Here is a 17,554-nt window from a genome sequence, read left to right as displayed (position 1 = left end):
TATTTATTGCAAGGTTGAGATCTGAGCCAATATAAAAGCCAACCATAGTGGTACAGTCAGAAAATCTTGATGGACACAATAGCAAGTAGCCAGAGAGCCATTAGAGTAGGCAGGATGAACCATTAGCATAGCGGATACTGTGCTTACTGAGCACACCACGTGGCTGCAAAACTGGTGCCATCAAGAGAAACCCTGAGTGCCTTGGATCAGCAGAAAACTTTAAAAAGTAGGCTCAGTATTCATTATTTATAGGTTGATTATGAGTAGTGAGTTAACAAGACCAATATCATCTTTAAACGGAAGCTTCATCCTTGTGATGGATGGAAGCACTTTGCTCTGAACTGCTTAAGTGTGCCTTGGTGCTGCATGCCTGGCATCCATGGCTCTGTAGCTCTTCTATCTGAAACCTAACTTTACTCAGACTGCTAGGTGAAAGGAATTGTGCAGAAGATATTCCATGGTGACAATGGCCCATGGACAGTCCAAGATACGAACTATGATCACAATTAGCAAAACAGGAGAACCCTGCTGCCGAGTGCCACCCACAGGAAAGTTAGGGATCATCAATATGAAAAGTTCAGCATCAGACTTTAGGCATGATGTGTGAAAAGTTTCCATTTGTATGATGTAGCAAGTCAATTGTGAGTTGTGAGAGAAGGTGTGTTTTAATGTGTGCAGTAAATTGTAGATCCCAAGAAATGAATTAATATGAAATTTTGTAAATTTTATCACAGTTGCAGGATTGTGATCCCTTGTAGCCCATAATTTTGAGAACTGTCATCAGGGGAGATGAAACTTGTGTCTGCAGTTATTATCCTCAGACTAAACGTCAAAGGAAATTCTTCTTCTCCTTGTGTGAAAATAGCACATCAATGAAGATCCAACATCAACGTGGAGCTGATTTTTTTTTTTTTTACTTCAATGGAATTGCACAAGCTGAGTTTGTACCTAGGAAAACTACAGTGAACTCTGAATATTATAATGCTTTTTGGAATACTGAAGAAGTTGTATGCATAAAAAGAAGCTTGCAAAGGTTATCATCTTCCAGCATAGCAATGTACAATGTGACACAATGTGCTACTAGTATGGCAATTTCTGCCAAATAAAAACATTATGATGTATTTTCAACTACTTTATTCACTGGATCTGGCACTATGGAATTTTGGCTGTTCCCCAGAGTCACAATGATCACGAAGGGTAAATGTTTTGAGTTGATTCAGGACGTTGAGGCAGACACATGATGCTATTAAAGACACTAAAAAGAAAGGACCTCCATAACTGCTTCAGGATATATCAGGAACATTTAAAAAAGTGTATTTAAAGTGAGAGGGAGTATTCTGAGGGAAATTGATTCAAATATGCTTTACTATGATTTTTCAATTTAAACATTCACCATATTGTTCATAGAATGTACTCAAACACATAAATGTACACATATCCAGTAGCAAACACAGGTTTGTGTCATTGACCCTAAATAAATTATATTATCCAAACTTTGTTTCCTATTGATCTTTCTGTGTTAGCTTCAATTTAGTTGCTCATGTAAATATCCGTGATCTTCATTTCCAATCACACTCAGTGCACAATTCATTCCTGCTCCCACCCTGAAATTCAGTCTTTCGTCAGACAAACAGAGTGGGGGAGTCACTGTTTCTCTAGTGGTGACCTCTTCATATTCCTCTGGTTTGGCTTTGTCTAGATGTACATGATCATCAGTCCATCGGGCCTATCCATGGTGTTTCTTTCATCTTCATTGATCACCATGCTTGTTTCATGACTTCTGATCAAAAGCAGTGCCGATCCCATAGCTAGCATTGCACTCGTTTCTCAGGCTGGAGCCACTCAACAGTTCCAATGACCTCGCTATTTCTTCTTCATCTTCAGAATAGAACTATGCAGATCCATCACTTCAATGTCTTAGAACATGTTGTTTGTTATCTCAATAAACATTTGTTAGGCATTTGCTAAATGAATGCTCAGTACTACACATCAAAGAGAGGAAGGAAACACACTTTGGAAGACCTAACATTCCCATGGTGACACATGCTGCTCTTTATGCCTAGAATGTTTCCCTTATGTTCCACTAATCTCAATTCTCTCATCTTGGGGCCTCACCATCTTCATGCACTGTTCACACTACTCTCTCCCTACTTAGCATACCTTCTTTGTTGTAACTCCTGAGCCCAGACTGGGCTCTAGGAGTTAAATGGTTTACTTATTAATCCTTTTATTTGTGAGTCCTACTTCTCTCCCACTAGATAATAAATAAAGAATAAGCTAACAAAAGAAAAAAGGAAAGAATAATTTATAATTTTCAAATGTGACACAATCTCTCTAAATAATTTTGATATTTTTAATGTGAGGCACAAGACTTCTTGAAATAAATTTCAAAATCTCTGCTTTTTTTACAGGTGTTAATCATCTCGCTTGAATTAGATGACACTGCTGTTAAATTCAGGCCCCGAATAGCACTACAGCACACTATGTGCAGTTAAATGACCTAATAAGCTAGTAACATGCTACTAAGGAATAAAACAAAATTATGACATAAAAATAAGAAACTCTTATTACACACATATGTAAGTTGAAGTTAGAGCTAAGCTCCTACTCGGTGGAGTTCACCCTATTACAACATACTATGAGTTTTGATTTAGTGAAATTATTAAGTAAAATATTTTTTAAGGACAAAGAGGAAAATTCCACTGATTGACTAGTTTTTTAGTGATAAAATCATAATGTAATATAATAGTATATCCACACCATTATACACCTCCATAACTGACTGAATTATATATTAACAGTGAGGGTGCTACACATAACCATTTTCAAGGATGAGTGTTTTAACCAAATTTACTCTAATATACCTAGATGATACTCTCCTATTCTGTGTCATTATTTCTTTTATTCATTAACTACATTTAGGGAGATGCAAAATTATTTACTCGGAGAAAAAAAAAAACCTCATCAAATTTGTTGGCCTATGTTTTAATGTAATCATACATTTCTCAATATGTATATGCAAGTTGTAAATTCATCAGAATATGTGGCCTTGAACCACATTGTAAGAATTAAGAAAGTACTTCAAAAGAGATGGTACTATTCAATATAAGACCAAGGACAAGGACAATCACCACTACATTAGTAAGACTAAAACGTCTCTGTGAAAACATGGGATTAATGGCAGCTGCTGATTCAGCCAATCCATCCATTCATCTATTCCTAAATTAATGCAGAAAAATACATTGGATCAGTTGGTATAAAACACTGTGTGAAGTGCTATGTAACAGGGAACTGATGATGGAAGTATTATCTACAGGTAGAAAATCTAGAAATGGGCAGGATTTCATGAATATTCATTCAATAAAGGTCTCTTTTGGGGCTTCTCTTCTTTAATAGAACATTTATGCATTTTAATGATCAGTCATGAACTTTGCTTAATAACCTTTTGTCAATTTTAATATCATATCCGTATTCTAAGCACATTTCTCCTAAGTGAAATGGACTGGAGAAGTTCAGATGATAGATCCCATTCCACTGTCATGTAGGGAACAGCTGGCATAATTCTCTTGTCTCTGCCTGTTTTTTTTTTTTTTTTTTTTAATAGGAGGGTAACTGATTTGAATGATCCTTTTTCCTTTAAAGGCTCAAAAACCAAACAGCCCTATTATATGTGACTTAGAGATGAAAAGGAAAAAGCTCGAACAAAGAAATTATGTCTGTGTAACTAGAACCTTTGCAACTGCTTATGAATAATCAAAAACATAAAGTTACTACCACTGGGTTTCTCAAGGCTTCAGGCAGGCCTTAATTAATTATTTTCTTGGCTTCTGTCATCTGTGACACTCTGGGCCTATCTGGATATCGCCAGCCTCCATATTTAAAAATATTTGAAGATGACTTGGCTGTTCACCACAGAGTCGATGAAGACCCCGGGGAATATACACTGAAAGGTAAATCTTTTGAAGAAGACTAAAATAATCATCTTTGAGTTGGCTAAGACATTTGGAAATAAGAATTATGAAAACGGGATGTAAGTAGGTATGTTTCACTGGTAGAGGGATATAAAATCTTTTAAAGAATTCATGAATTCTAGAGAAAAAAAAGGTATTGGAAACGCTGTAGTTATAATAAACTTAAACATTGTGTTCTTCGAAGTAAGAAGACAGGAATAAGAATGTGAGGACAAGCTTCAAACTCTTTAATCCATAAAAGTGTATTGAGTGCCTTTTATGTGCAACTATTCTACCAACTATGGGAATGCAACAGTGAAAAAGACATTTCATTTTCCTTTGGAGCTTACAATGTTTATGAACACATAAAAACAGACATGTAAGCAACTTATTATAATTCAGTATTCACTAGGGTATGTGTGCATGGAATGCAAGATAATGCTTTATTATTCAAAATTGTTTGGATTTGAATACACACATATGCACAGTATAATGGAATTTATAAATAAATGGTTGTATTTTCATAGATATATTACTCATTTAAGTAACAATGAGTTGCCTTTAAAAAGTTGACTACTAGGTTAGCATCGGACAAACTGTGAGAATTAATTACTTCTGAAGAATGATAATGATTAATTCCTTTCTATTAAGATTGGGTTGATGTTTTCACATAATATATACAACTAGACAAAATATGTTTTGAATATTAATTTGCCTAGGTATCTCTGCATGATATCAGGTTTAAAATTATTTTATTTTTTCATTATAAGTGAAGTCTAAGATGGACACAGTATCTTTTGAGAGAGATTCAGAATATCAATGCTTATAGATTGGCCTTGGAGAGTCCTGGGTAAATAGGCGAGTCCTAAACAGTAATGTTTGGCAACTAGATACACTTACTGCTACCATTTATGGCAGTAAGTAGCTCTGACCCTAACCCTTTCACTCTTAAGTTTTCATGCTTTCCCTAGAAAAAACATTACAACGTGGGTAAGAAAGCTATCAGGAGGTGGTTTATATAAATCTTATTTGAAAACACACTTGTTTGAAGTACTGATGTTTCAAAATTTCCCAGGTTAATGTGGACTTTATTAATAGGATATTTGACCTAAACATTATTATGCATTTATTATATTGTTTCTAAAGTCTATAACATTCTTATAGATTAATGGAGATCATTAATTGCTTTCTATGACAAAAACACATTTATCATAATAAAGATAATATAACAGTAAATGTTAGCTTAGCTTATAAATGGACACTAAAATATGATTTATATATGCAATATAAATGAAGGAAATACGTGTTACTTGAATGCTGAAATGTGTTCTGATATAAAACTACAGTTCAATTAAAATGTATTTGTGATACATTTAAATAACAAGAATAGCTTTGAAGTTCTGCATTTTGTTATAATAGGTTAGAATTTAAAGTCTGAGAAACTCACTTTTAAACAAATTCTTTGTCTAGGGATAGACAAATGTAATCCCAAATTCATTGAAGTAATGATGTTGGTATTAAATCAGTATTGAGAGAATAGTATAATTACTAGAAGCTGCAAAAACTGGGTCAACCTAAGTTCAGTTCTATGATAGGCTTTCATATTCTGGACAAACTAATCTTGGAATCCCAGCTGCTGGATGCATCTGCTCTAGAGATGCAAACAAATAAATGCAATATATCCTCTCCACTGGATGAAGGATAAAGAATTACTTGCTAGTCTATTGCTTGGCACAGAAAGTCATAAAATCTCATTGCTTCCTTTGGAGTTCAGTTGCCTACTAACTTTTTATGAAAATAAGCCTGATTGAATAAATCATTGAATCAATTAAATTTAAAGTTCAGCAATTAACAGGCATGTTTTTAAGTGATCATTTTAGTTTCTATTTCTAGCATATGTGGGATAATAATCTAAATTCATACAACATCAATTTTGTTAACAAAAGTTCAAGCCATAACAGCTTCTCTATAACAATATACCATCTACAATGAATGGATGAGGAATAAATAACACAGGGAGAGTCAGTGTGTGTGTGTGTGTGTGTGTGTGTGTGGCCACACATGTGCACATGTACAATTATTATTGGTTCTTCATTTGTTTTGGAGATTCTAAAATTTAGCACTTTTAAACGCCAGAGTTCATCAGGCAAGTATCAGGAGGATGACTGTCTGTACCTTCTACAGTGTACCACCAAGAGGGATTTCTTTCCCTGACTACAAAAGAAAAGTTGTTGATACACCAGCAGACTCAAGAGTAATTTATTAATGATAATTGACTTTCCAAATATGCATTTTAAGAAGCAAAAGGCAGGTATATGACTTTGATAACTGTTATATTCATTATCAAAAATTAGATAAGATTAAGTTTTTTTAAAAAAAATGAGCTACTATAATTTTTTGTGCAAACTTAAAACAATTTAAGCGATCAGAAAACAATTTTATATATCACAGAAATTCAGTTATACTAACTTAAAAGCCTGATGGCTTCTAGAAGTTGACTGTATTTGCAAGCAGCACTGCAATTTATAAGAACTAGCTAAGAAAAGTTATGCACAAAGTTACATTTCCAATTCATTTGATAGCAGCCTCTAGAGGTGTTTTCAATTAGCTACATTTTTTTTTGATTTACTCTGCTTATCAAAGTGGAATAAAGCTCTAAAAATGCTGTCAATCAAGGATGACTCTGGTGACATTTTTCAGTGTTAAATAAAGGGATTACCAATTGGTTGCCAAGGAAAATCAACAGGAATATACCCTACAGTCAGACTCAGTTTCCAAAAAGTGGTTAAACCATATTAAAAGGAGAAAAAATTAACTCTTGAGAGGTGGAGAATTTTCTTGTAATTGTGCTCAATTTAGAAAATGCATTTAGATGCTTTTGAGAAAGTAGTTCCTGGAGAGTTAGAAAAGATATGAAAGGAGACACACAGAGAGATGCAGGTGTTAATTATTACTCTATCTGCCTTTGAATGAAACCAAAAGAAAGTGGAGATGCACTTCTTTAAGAACAGTGTCGAATCTACGAAACAAGTTCCCACTTTGAGCCAATAGCCATGTATTCTGACACTTCACCCTTGGCCAGGCTCCACAAGGAATGGAATGCATCCTCTTTTTGTCAAAACTTACTAATGAGCTCACCCACTCACTTCTCTGTGCTTGTTGGAAGCTTTCATCCCGTTCCCTTTCTCTCAGCATGTAATTCTTCATTATAGCTAGAGTAATGGTAGTCATCTGGTCCCATCCACTTTCATCAAACTGTTCCTTTCCACTCGGCACAGTCAAGGGAAGACAACATTGCTGCCTAGGCACCAGGGCAAGAATTTGTTCTCCTCTTTCTCCTCTTCTCTTTTTCTTTGCATTTTATTTCCTCTCTCCTCCCCTTCCCATTCCCCTCTCTTTATTCCTTCTCCTCTTCTACTTTTTCCTCTTTTTTTCCTAAATTCTCTCCTCCCTTTCTTCTTGCTTATTTCCTTTTTTATCTTTTAAGACAGAATTTAAGTCACTAAGTTGCCCAGCCAGAGTTCAAAATCGTGATTCTCTTGGCTACCCCTACCAGGGTGCTGTCTTTCTCTTCCTATAAACACCGTGCTCTGACAGTCATCCTCCTGATACTTGCCTGATGAATTCTGGCATTTAAAAGTGCTGAATTTTAGAATCTCCAAAACAAATGAAGAACCAATAATAATTGCACATGTGCACACGTGTGCCCCCCCCCCGACTGTCTCTCTCTGTGTTATTTAATCCTCATCCTTTCTTGAATGGTCAACTTTATTCACATTTAAATTCCAGAATTATTTCCAAAAGTTCTACTCTGTTTACCCCTTTCTTGCTGCATCCTGGATGGATAGTCCGTCACTGTCATTTGTTTTTTAGAGCTTGGAATCACTTTGGAGTCTGTGGACTGGACTTGCTCTTCCATGCAGACAGCAGAGGGAGGCAGGAGGAGCCATCCCACTGGCAGAGGGAAGGGTTTTCTCAAACTTTCTGATGTTCCAACCCTCTTTCCTCTGGATTCATCTCAGGTGGTTCAAAATTTAAAGTCTTGAGTTGAAATCTTATTCTCAAAGGCTACCTTGTAGCATATACTTCCATGACTTTGTTATAATATTTTGTAAAGATATCTTAATACATTTTTCAGTATTATTTTTTATTAATATATGTTTCCATTAAATAATGATTATACTTCTTGTGGGGGATTTGTGCATGTGTATAACACATCTCAGTTTTTTTCTCATCTCCTTTATCTCTTCTCCCTCCTACTTGTTTGATGCTCTTCCCTTTTGAAAATAATGTATCTTCTTACTTGCTATTACCTACTTTTTTGTGCTCTTCATTTATATTTTTGGGTTTTCATATAAAAGAAATCATGAGGCATTAAAGCTTCTGTGTCTAGTTTATTTCACTCAATACTGTGATATCAAGGTATAACCATTTTCTTACAAATCACTTAAGTTTATCTTTCTTTATGGCACAGAAGTACTCCACTGTATACGCTTATCACATTTCCTTTATCCTTTCATCCATTAATGGCCACACAGGTGCTTCCAAGATTTAGCTATTATGAACTGGGCTGCTAAAAACATTGGCATACATGATAGAGAGATATAAATCAGAAAGAAAAGGTCTCATCAAGAAATCAAATAATAAATAATTGTGAGGTTCTAAGAAAAAGGAACTCTTCTCCACTGTTGGAGGAAATATAAACTAGTAAAGCCACTCTAGAATCAGTATGGAGACTCCTCGAAAAACTAAAACTAGAAATTCCATTTGACTCACGTATTTCTCTTCTACATATCTTCCTGAAACTATTAACAGATTTTAATTTTCTACAGGTCTCTGAGCTCCAGCCTTACTTATCTTGCCTTTTAAAACATCCACCAGGAAATTCTCGCCACTTAGAGGAAAGATGGAGGGAAGGAAGGAAAGCAAAGATTCTGATTGTGGAATGAAACTGAGATATAGGGAGGGGACTGCTTAAGGCAACCAGAGGCCAAAGGCGAAAACACAAAATAGCCTGGTCCAAAGCTTCATGTGGTTTAATATAAAACTGGTAGCTCTTTGTCAAAAGATTAATTAAGTAATGTGGAATGTCTTCCTCCTATCTAACTCAACTTTAAAATTCACAGTTAATATTTCACCCAACTTTTCTCAATGGATAGAATTGACTCTCATAATAAGGTTATTTAAGTGACATATTTTTAAAAAGGAAAACATGCAACAATATGAACTAATACAATAAGTTTGCCTAGGCCTGGCTGGCAATAGAGCATCACGACCTAGATAAATCATTACCTCATGACCATCCTAAAAGCTAAGGAGAACAGGGGCTATTTTCATTTTACAGTTGAGAAAACTGCAGTTCCAAGAGGTTGAGAGGTATGTGAGCCTCGGAGCTGTGAATAAATTGAGGAAGGTGAAGGTAAAGGAGAGAAATATTAGATTTGCTCTTTCAAAAATGCTCCCGTGGGAGAAATGCAATCTTAATCAGCAGAACAAACACATACTCAGCATCTGTATCTTAGAGTCCACCTCTTTTTATTCCTGTGATAGAAATTTTACAGAAGGAAAGCTCATCACTTCAAAGCCTATCAGACAGGAATTTTTCCAGAGATATGAGCCTCTCAAATACCTTGTTCCCCAAATACTCTTAAATTTGTAAGAAATGCATTGATTAGAGGTTTAACATCCTGTACAACTGGTACACATTTTTGTTAAAGACAAGACACAGTGAAATGTTTCCCTCTGTGTGTCCCTTCATGTTTGTGGAACACCTATGTTCTCCGGAGCTCTTGAGTAACTAACTCCCACTCACTGCTAACACATTGTCCTCCCTGCCGCCTTACACTCTTGAGATCCTCTTGTTCTTTTAGAGGTCTCCTGATCATGTATTCTTATTTCATCTATTTCCCTTAACTAGCTGTCGTTTTTCAGATCCTTCTATGGGCTGTATCACTTCTGGAGTACCCATAACAACATCTTCTGTTAGATCAAAAGCATCAACAAGACTATTTTAAGAGAGCTTATGTCCATGATAATTTAAATACAAATACTTTAAAGTATGCCCAACAGTGACACAATGGATTGCAACAATGAAAATACTTGTTGTGTATTAGCAGTAGTAACACAGATGATTTTGGACTTTTCTTCTGAAATATATTTTTAATATTTTTATGTGGCTTGCCAATAAATAAGGAAATAGGTTACAGGGTCTTATAACTGTGGCATTTTTGCATTGGTGATACTCTTGGTAATACATATGATTCATTTGATTGCATGGTATCTGGTATCAAATAAATTTTAACAGAAGTACAATTTCAAAATATAATGCCCCACAAGGAAAAGTGTGGCGTATTTAATCATTATGTGTAGCATGATTGCTTTCTAGTTGTTTTGGTAAATAAAACAAATTTAAATCATGTACTCTGCATTTCTCAGGGCTAACCAGTGAGAAGCAGGTGGTGTGCAGACGACTTACCCACTCTTCCTCATCGTAGTCTGAGTGGTGTGGGATGGAGTCTTGCCTTTTCATTGGCAGGGGCTGGTCCTGCGAATGGCTCTCTTCTGGGCTGCTCTTAGGAGAGGGCGGTTTCTTAAGGATGCCTCCTGGCCTGGCAGTGTAGAGTGCTAAAAGAGCGCTCCTGACCAGCTGATCCTTGAAGGCATGCACAAAAAGCTCTGTCTGGAAAAAAAAAAATTGATAAAGATTAGAAACTGCTGGTAGGCAGTGTACAGCTATGAAAAGGTCAATTGCAGATTTGTTGGTACTTAAGTAGTATGTATGGGGGAGCACTGGCATCAGTGAGAGAAAATGATTCATACCGATCAATGAAAAATGGTTGGGTTTGGGGATGCTGCCAAGGCCTTGTTTTAAAGTTAATGCTGAGGTTTTTAATGCACCATAAACACCATCTGTCTCCTCAGCCTCCTTTCCTTCAGCTCCAAATCCTGTCTTTGGGAATGAATTTCACTGAGAATTGTCATTTGAACAGCACCTACCCGTTACATCTTTCAAGTAATTCCAATGCATCTTAAAAGAAAATGTGATCAGATTATGTATATATTTATTTTAAATCGCATAAAATGGATACATTAGTCCAAAAACAGTAAGGAAAACTTTTTGTTTTTTGTTTTTTTTTTTTTAGTTCTGTGGACAAATCTCAACATTAGAGATGATATAGCCGTTTTCTTAGGAAAACAACTGCATTTCATGCCTTGTTATCAGACCTCAAACTGTCTCCTCCACCAAACTGCTTTAGTAGCTCAGTGTTAATAAGATTATTGTGAAACCTGGCATGGTAGATTTTACAAGCTAGTAGTAAATACTTAGTAAGTACTATGGTAATGATGATTTCCCAACAATAAAGAACTTTACAGCTGTACTTTGCAATTTCCTGATGAATTGTTTAATAGCTTAACCCTGGAATAAACTGGAGGGTGGAATAATTGATTTTTGTATTACAGTATACTTAACATGTGTATACTTAACAAGCTGTTTAAAGAGTAGAGAAATAAGGATTGACCCATGCAGTCAATATATTACACTTTGTAATCTGTTAGGCAGGAGTCCTTTAAAACTTAGTATTATCTCAAATAATAATTGATATCATCACCATTTCATTTGGCACTTTTGGATATAATGCTAATTTAACCATTGCTGTAACTCAAGGTAATTATTCCTTGGTGCATTCTCTATATGCAGTTAACAGGGCCACGTTTAACTGAGGCTTACCCAATTAGCTCTAAATCTTTCTGTTGTGAATGTCATCAATTAAAGAAAATCAGCTAAACCTTGTACAAAATAAATGCCTAGTAAGACTCTGTCATAGCTCCAGAGTTAATTCTTTGTAATAGATTGCAGAGCTGGAAGCAAAAGAGCCTGAAGTTGACTGTCGTGCTAATCAGATAAAACTAAGATGTGTGGTGATCAGTTATAGTGCAATCTCCTTCTAGTCAGCACAAATGGAACAAACTTCTTTCTGCCTAACAAACTGAGTAGCTTTGCCTTTTATCCCACACCACCCACGACCTGCCATCACTCTAGATGTTTCCGTCTGCTTTCGTAACTCCAAATCCCCATATGTTTTGAACATTTATCAGCTCTCACGACTAAATGTGCCCACAACTCCCCATGAAATAGCTGAAATGTATCTGCTATTTTTAACACTTTGTTAATACAGTAGTCATACTGAAATCATTTTGAAGGTAAGAATGTCAGCAATATGGAAAACTGAAATAATATTGAAAGATTTAAAAATTTTGGAAAAAATGCCAAAACCAAAAGTCAGCTTTTAACAAAAAGGCACCAGAAAGGTCCTTTGATGATTGTAGTGACATGCTAAAATGATAAGGGGTGGTATAAAAAAATCTGATGGACAAACTGGTGAGTATTCAAGTTACAGGAAAACTGAAATATAAGATTTACATAATTTTCACATAGCATAGATGAATCTATCAATATTAATTTAAATATTAATGTGTGAATTTATAACCATTCAGTTTAACCAAACTATTTCTCTGATGATAGTTTTAATATTCTTTTGATTTATTTTTAGAACAAAACAGTTCACCTTCTTTGAATTCCTGCAACTATAACTCTAGATTCCACAATACTTACATAATCACTATGTAGTAGGATATCTATTGGCACCCAGTGAAATCTTCTACAACACTCGTAATTCTTTTCTCCCCTTACTATGTGCACAAGGAGAGATTCTACTACATTTGTTTGCATCTCATTTGATTAGATTTATCACCAAAGGCAAGAAAGATAATGAAGCAGAGTCTTGCAACCCAGATGTACAACTCAAGAGTTTTCTTCAGCTGGCTAAATATGAGGTCACAAATTATTAAATAAATGCAGTAATAGTTGGTCGTTTACTGGGTCGATACTGAAATATTTATCTAGTTTCTTGTAAGCTCTCAGGATCATCAGGATATTGTTTTGCATAAAATATTTACATATTCTATTGCAAATATTCATGTGATCTAGAAGAATCTTAATTTTCTTGCCTGGCACTACCGACAACTTTGGATGTGCTACAGTCAAAATAAATCAGTCTGAGGAGCCCAACGCATCTGTATGTTGATGTTCTTGCACGTGGAAGATACCAGTGAAGTGCAGTTCAGGAGAAGCATGTGTCTCTCAGTTGCAGACTGAACACTGTGAAAACCATTTGGCCTTAATAACTCAGATGTTACTCTGTCATACGAAAGAAAAAGGGCTGCGTTCTAGTGAAGGTAGGAAAAAAACACTTCATTTAAAGTGTCAGTTCAGCAATATAGTTTTTATAAAGACAAAATAATTCTTTAAACCTAAAGAAAGTAATTATATTTATTTGATAATAAAAAAGGAAAGGGAAATGCTATTTTACTCTTACTGGCATTTTTCAAATTCGTATTTCCATACATCTATTATTCAAAGCCAAACAGAATTATCTAAAAGTTTTATCTTACTTAAATTACTTCTCCTGAGGATTAGTGAAGAGAAATTCCTAGCTTTCTGAAATTTAACAAGCAGAAGAGTAATTAAGACATGCCCATTTAAGACCACTGCTTTTCAATGGTGGTCTCAACAAATTAAGAAAATTCTCTTGCATTTAGAACATTATTCCTACCAAAAAATTCAAGATTATGCTTAATTATATCTAAAATACAGAAATAGCCAATGCATAAACATCTAATTATGATTACATTAGTAGTCAGTTAGGTGGCATGAATTATTTCTATTTATTTTGTGACATGCTTTAATTATTTCAGAGAGAAATACTACTATCTTCAGTCATTAGTATACTGATGTGTTTTCAGTATTTCTTAAAGGAAAGAAATCTAGCAAAAGCAGGACATCTGGACAGCTATGTATTATGCACTGAATCTTGGGCATGTCATATAACTACTTTTCTCAGTTTGTATAAAATTACATATATCTGTGAAACTCTTACCGGAGTTCATTGTGAAGTACATTTTTTTTTTTTTTTGATGTTCCACTCTTTGGTCTCATCTATTCAGTTTTCTTTTTGAACTCAACATCCCTTGATGATCCCAAATGTGATAAGTAGACTTATCCCAAGAAACTTAAATCACTATCTCAAAAGTGGTTTTCCCCTGCACTGACATAATCCATTTGCTCATAGCATCAACCATCATCTTTATGTCTACTCTAAAATCCATGTCTATTTATCTCCTGCACCATCTGTATCGACTGTTTCCACAGAAAATACTTTGAGTTTGGAAATATCACTCTCAAGTTCTGTTGTTTTGCTTTGTAAATGTTTTATCATATTTTCTATCTGAGTGATATCATTATTATTCCCTTAGCACCCAGACTTCTGGGTCATTCTCAGTGATAGCCGTATCCTGGATTAGTTATCAATTTCTTGTACTTAAAGGTTTTCAGTATTTTCAAAGACAGACCTTTCTTTCCATTCTCATTGTTAATTCCAGTTCGAATCCTTTTCACATTTCAATAGATACAACCACTGCTTGATTCACTTTCCTAAAGTTAACATTTGTTCCATTTAGGGGATGTTTATGCAAAGGGTACAGCTATTAAAATATGGATTCCTGATTCCCAGCCTTGGATTCTTGAATAAGAATTTGTATGTTTAGTAAGCTCCCCTAGGAGTGCTACTAACATCTGTGATGCCAGTAATGTCCAGTAATTCAAACATGGTGCTCTAATCCAGCCTATCTATTGTTACATCGATGGTCTGCATTGAGCCCACATCTAAACTTTCCTCACTCAGCTTCTTACTTCTTATAGAATAAAATTTCTTCCAGGTAAATATGAGTTCACTAGTTAGGTGATATAGTATTTTTTAACTTTAAAAACCATGGAAACTTGCACATTTCTAAAGTGAGTAAATAACTATGCACTCAAACTGTGCTAATGAAACATAGGTTCAGTTGTTGCATCTCCCCTTACATGCCCAGCCCTTCTGATGTTAGTTATTCTAGTATATGATTACTAGGATCTCACTGTGTCCAGAATTGGCATTTCCCTGATGAAAAATGTTGTTCAGTACCTTTTCCTGCACTTATTTGCTATCCATATAACTGTTTTGGTTGTCTTTTTAATTTGTTTTGCCATTTGTAATTAATGTCTTATTAAATTGGATGAATACTTTATTCTAATACAAGTCCTTTGTCAGAAATGTATTTTACAGATACTTTCTCCCAATTTATGTCTTTGCATTTTCTTAACAGTGTCCTCTGAAGGATGAATGTTTTTATTTTATTTTACATTATTATTATTATGGAAGATGGGCAAGAGGATTGCAAGTTCAAGTGCAGTTTGGGCAACTTAAGAACTAGTGAGACCTTGCCCGAATAAACAAACAAACAAACAAATACACAAATACCTCGTTGCAGTTTTGCTTTTTACAGAATACCAAGCGGAATAATTTTTATATTCACAATTGCTAGATTTTATTGTGCTCTTTAAAAAATATGTTGTTCTGATGTGAAGTTATTTTGGATCACTGGTGTGAAGTAAGTTACATCAGGATCATAGAAATCTTTTGAAGCCCTAGATGATGGATTAAGAGAAAATTTTAATCTAGGACTAATTTAGCTCCGCTGCCAGAACCACATCTTTCTATGTACTTCACTAAATTCTCTGGGAATTACAAGATTTTTTTCATTCTTCTGGAGGAAGAGGAACAAACTTACACCTATGTGATTACCAGAAGTTGTTTTATTGTTTTACGCTTCATATTTATTTCCCTGGTAATCAGTGGTTTATCTTTACACTTACATGCATCAGTATTGAAGTCAAGAATTACAGACATTCAGTTACAGACATCCAGAACTCTTTCTGCATGGGACTCCCTCTCCCCTGACATTCTACTCTGTGACTTGTACTTGAGACTTCCTAACTGCTAGCACCTGTCTTCTGCTTGAGAAGATAACTGTTTGGGTTACATCTTCTTTAGATACAGCCTGTAAAATGCTTTAGGAAGTAAGCTATGTAATTTTGAAATCACATTCTTACTGCTCTGTCACTGATTATTTCATTATCTAATACCATCTTCCCTTTGTGGAAGCATATTTTTCTACCTATATTTGTTCATCATGGATAAAGCAAAAGTCCTCACTGCATGCATTTTATGTACAAGCCTAATTCTCAACACTAGCATTATTTCTTGTCTTCATTTTTCCTATCCTGCAATTTTCCAATAAATACAAATTTTTTTATTGTATATTATTTCTCAAATCAAACATTTACCAAAGGGGATTATGAAAATCAGAAAAAAATTATGTTCTAGTCCTGAAATTTCATCTTGTTCCAAACTATTATTCCCAAGTGCCTACAGATTCTAGTATATATTATCAGCCATAAACAAAAACAAATATCTCTTCTCATTAAGTTCTTCCTTTCAGTAAGAAATTCATTCTTGGTAACTGAATAAGAAACACAATATTTTCCTTTATAGAACGTCCATCTTCAAATACTTAGCACCATAGTTTCCAAGCATTGTTATTATAGAAACAAACACTTTAAAACAAAATCTTGAGTTGTTTTAGAACAAAATTATTTTTTATCACAATAGAATGCTTTGGTATAACATGCTGAAGTTAGAAGAATATCAGAAATTGGAATGTCAAAAATGTACTACGAGTACAGACTTTGCATTTAGCCATTTAGTAACTGTAATATTGTGAGACATTCTGTTGTCTTCAAATGTTAGGCTGTAAAGTTAAGGGCCATGTCCTGTAGGACTTATCAGGTAGCATCAAACATAGTACATGCACAATTAGGTGCTCAGTAGTGCTTTTGAGGAGCATGAGAATAGTGACAAGACTTTCTAAACGGGGTCTCTGTCTTTGGAATGGAGAAATTGATAGGTGTTTGAAAATGAATGTCACACATATTTCTGAGTTATGAGGATTATTTATATAGTACTGACATTTAGGATTGAATTTTTATTGCTTTAGTTTGAATTTATTTTTGATACATTTTTTCCTTGAATGATTTAATAGAATAACATAATTGTAATCTAAGGGAAGAAAAAAAAGAATTTTTTTCTCACTCCAATACTAACTCCTTAGACCTTGTGTTGAAAGTTTGGCCTGATCTTTATCTTCTGTGTTGGAATTATTCAGATACAATCAGAGGTTGTCTTTTGTTAGAATCTTTACTATTTTGGTGAACTAATAACAGCAATCAAATGTAATTTTCCATCAAAGCATATGCTAACAATTTAATAAGTAAAATTTAACTGAGTTTTGTGCATACTTGGACATAAAACAAATTACAGAATATTCCCTTATGCTCTCCCCTGCCCCCCATGAACCCTGAGTCCTTTATATAAGTGTTCATTGCAGCACTCACACACACTCATAGCATTGTTAAATAGCTTAAGTTCATGGAATCTGGAGACAGAAACACAACTTGTGTGATTGCAAGTACCTTATCTAATAAGTTTGAACTTCAGTTTTCTGGACGGTATGAAATGAATGTACTAACAATACTTCATAAGATTAAGAATTGTAAATATTGAGAATTATATGTTCTCCAATTGTGAACACTGAAGATCTTACAAGAATAACTCATAGATACTAATCCTCAAAAGGCTCAGGATATAGCTCAGTGGTACAAGAAATTA

At 34.6% G+C, this 17,554-nt stretch overlaps 1 protein-coding gene across 7 annotated transcripts in view; it reads right to left on the bottom strand.

Moving 5' to 3' along the window:
* Positions 1-17,554, bottom strand: part of Inpp4b (inositol polyphosphate-4-phosphatase type II B) — a 765,962-nt gene that overhangs the window by 158,754 nt on the left and 589,654 nt on the right. For all 7 annotated transcript variants that reach the window (XM_063260829.1, XM_063260831.1, XM_063260834.1 and 4 more), the window contains one exon: positions 10,426-10,629. In XM_063260829.1, coding sequence (XP_063116899.1) covers positions 10,426-10,629 — 204 coding nt within the window. The remainder of the gene's footprint in view (positions 1-10,425; positions 10,630-17,554) is intronic.

Source organism: Cavia porcellus, unplaced genomic scaffold (assembly GCF_034190915.1).
Source record: "Cavia porcellus strain 051 isolate PalLab524CR breed Dunkin Hartley unplaced genomic scaffold, mCavPor4.1 scaffold_14, whole genome shotgun sequence".
NCBI classification, from domain to species: domain Eukaryota; kingdom Metazoa; phylum Chordata; class Mammalia; order Rodentia; family Caviidae; genus Cavia; species Cavia porcellus.
This window is presented reverse-complemented; position numbering and strand designations above follow the sequence as displayed.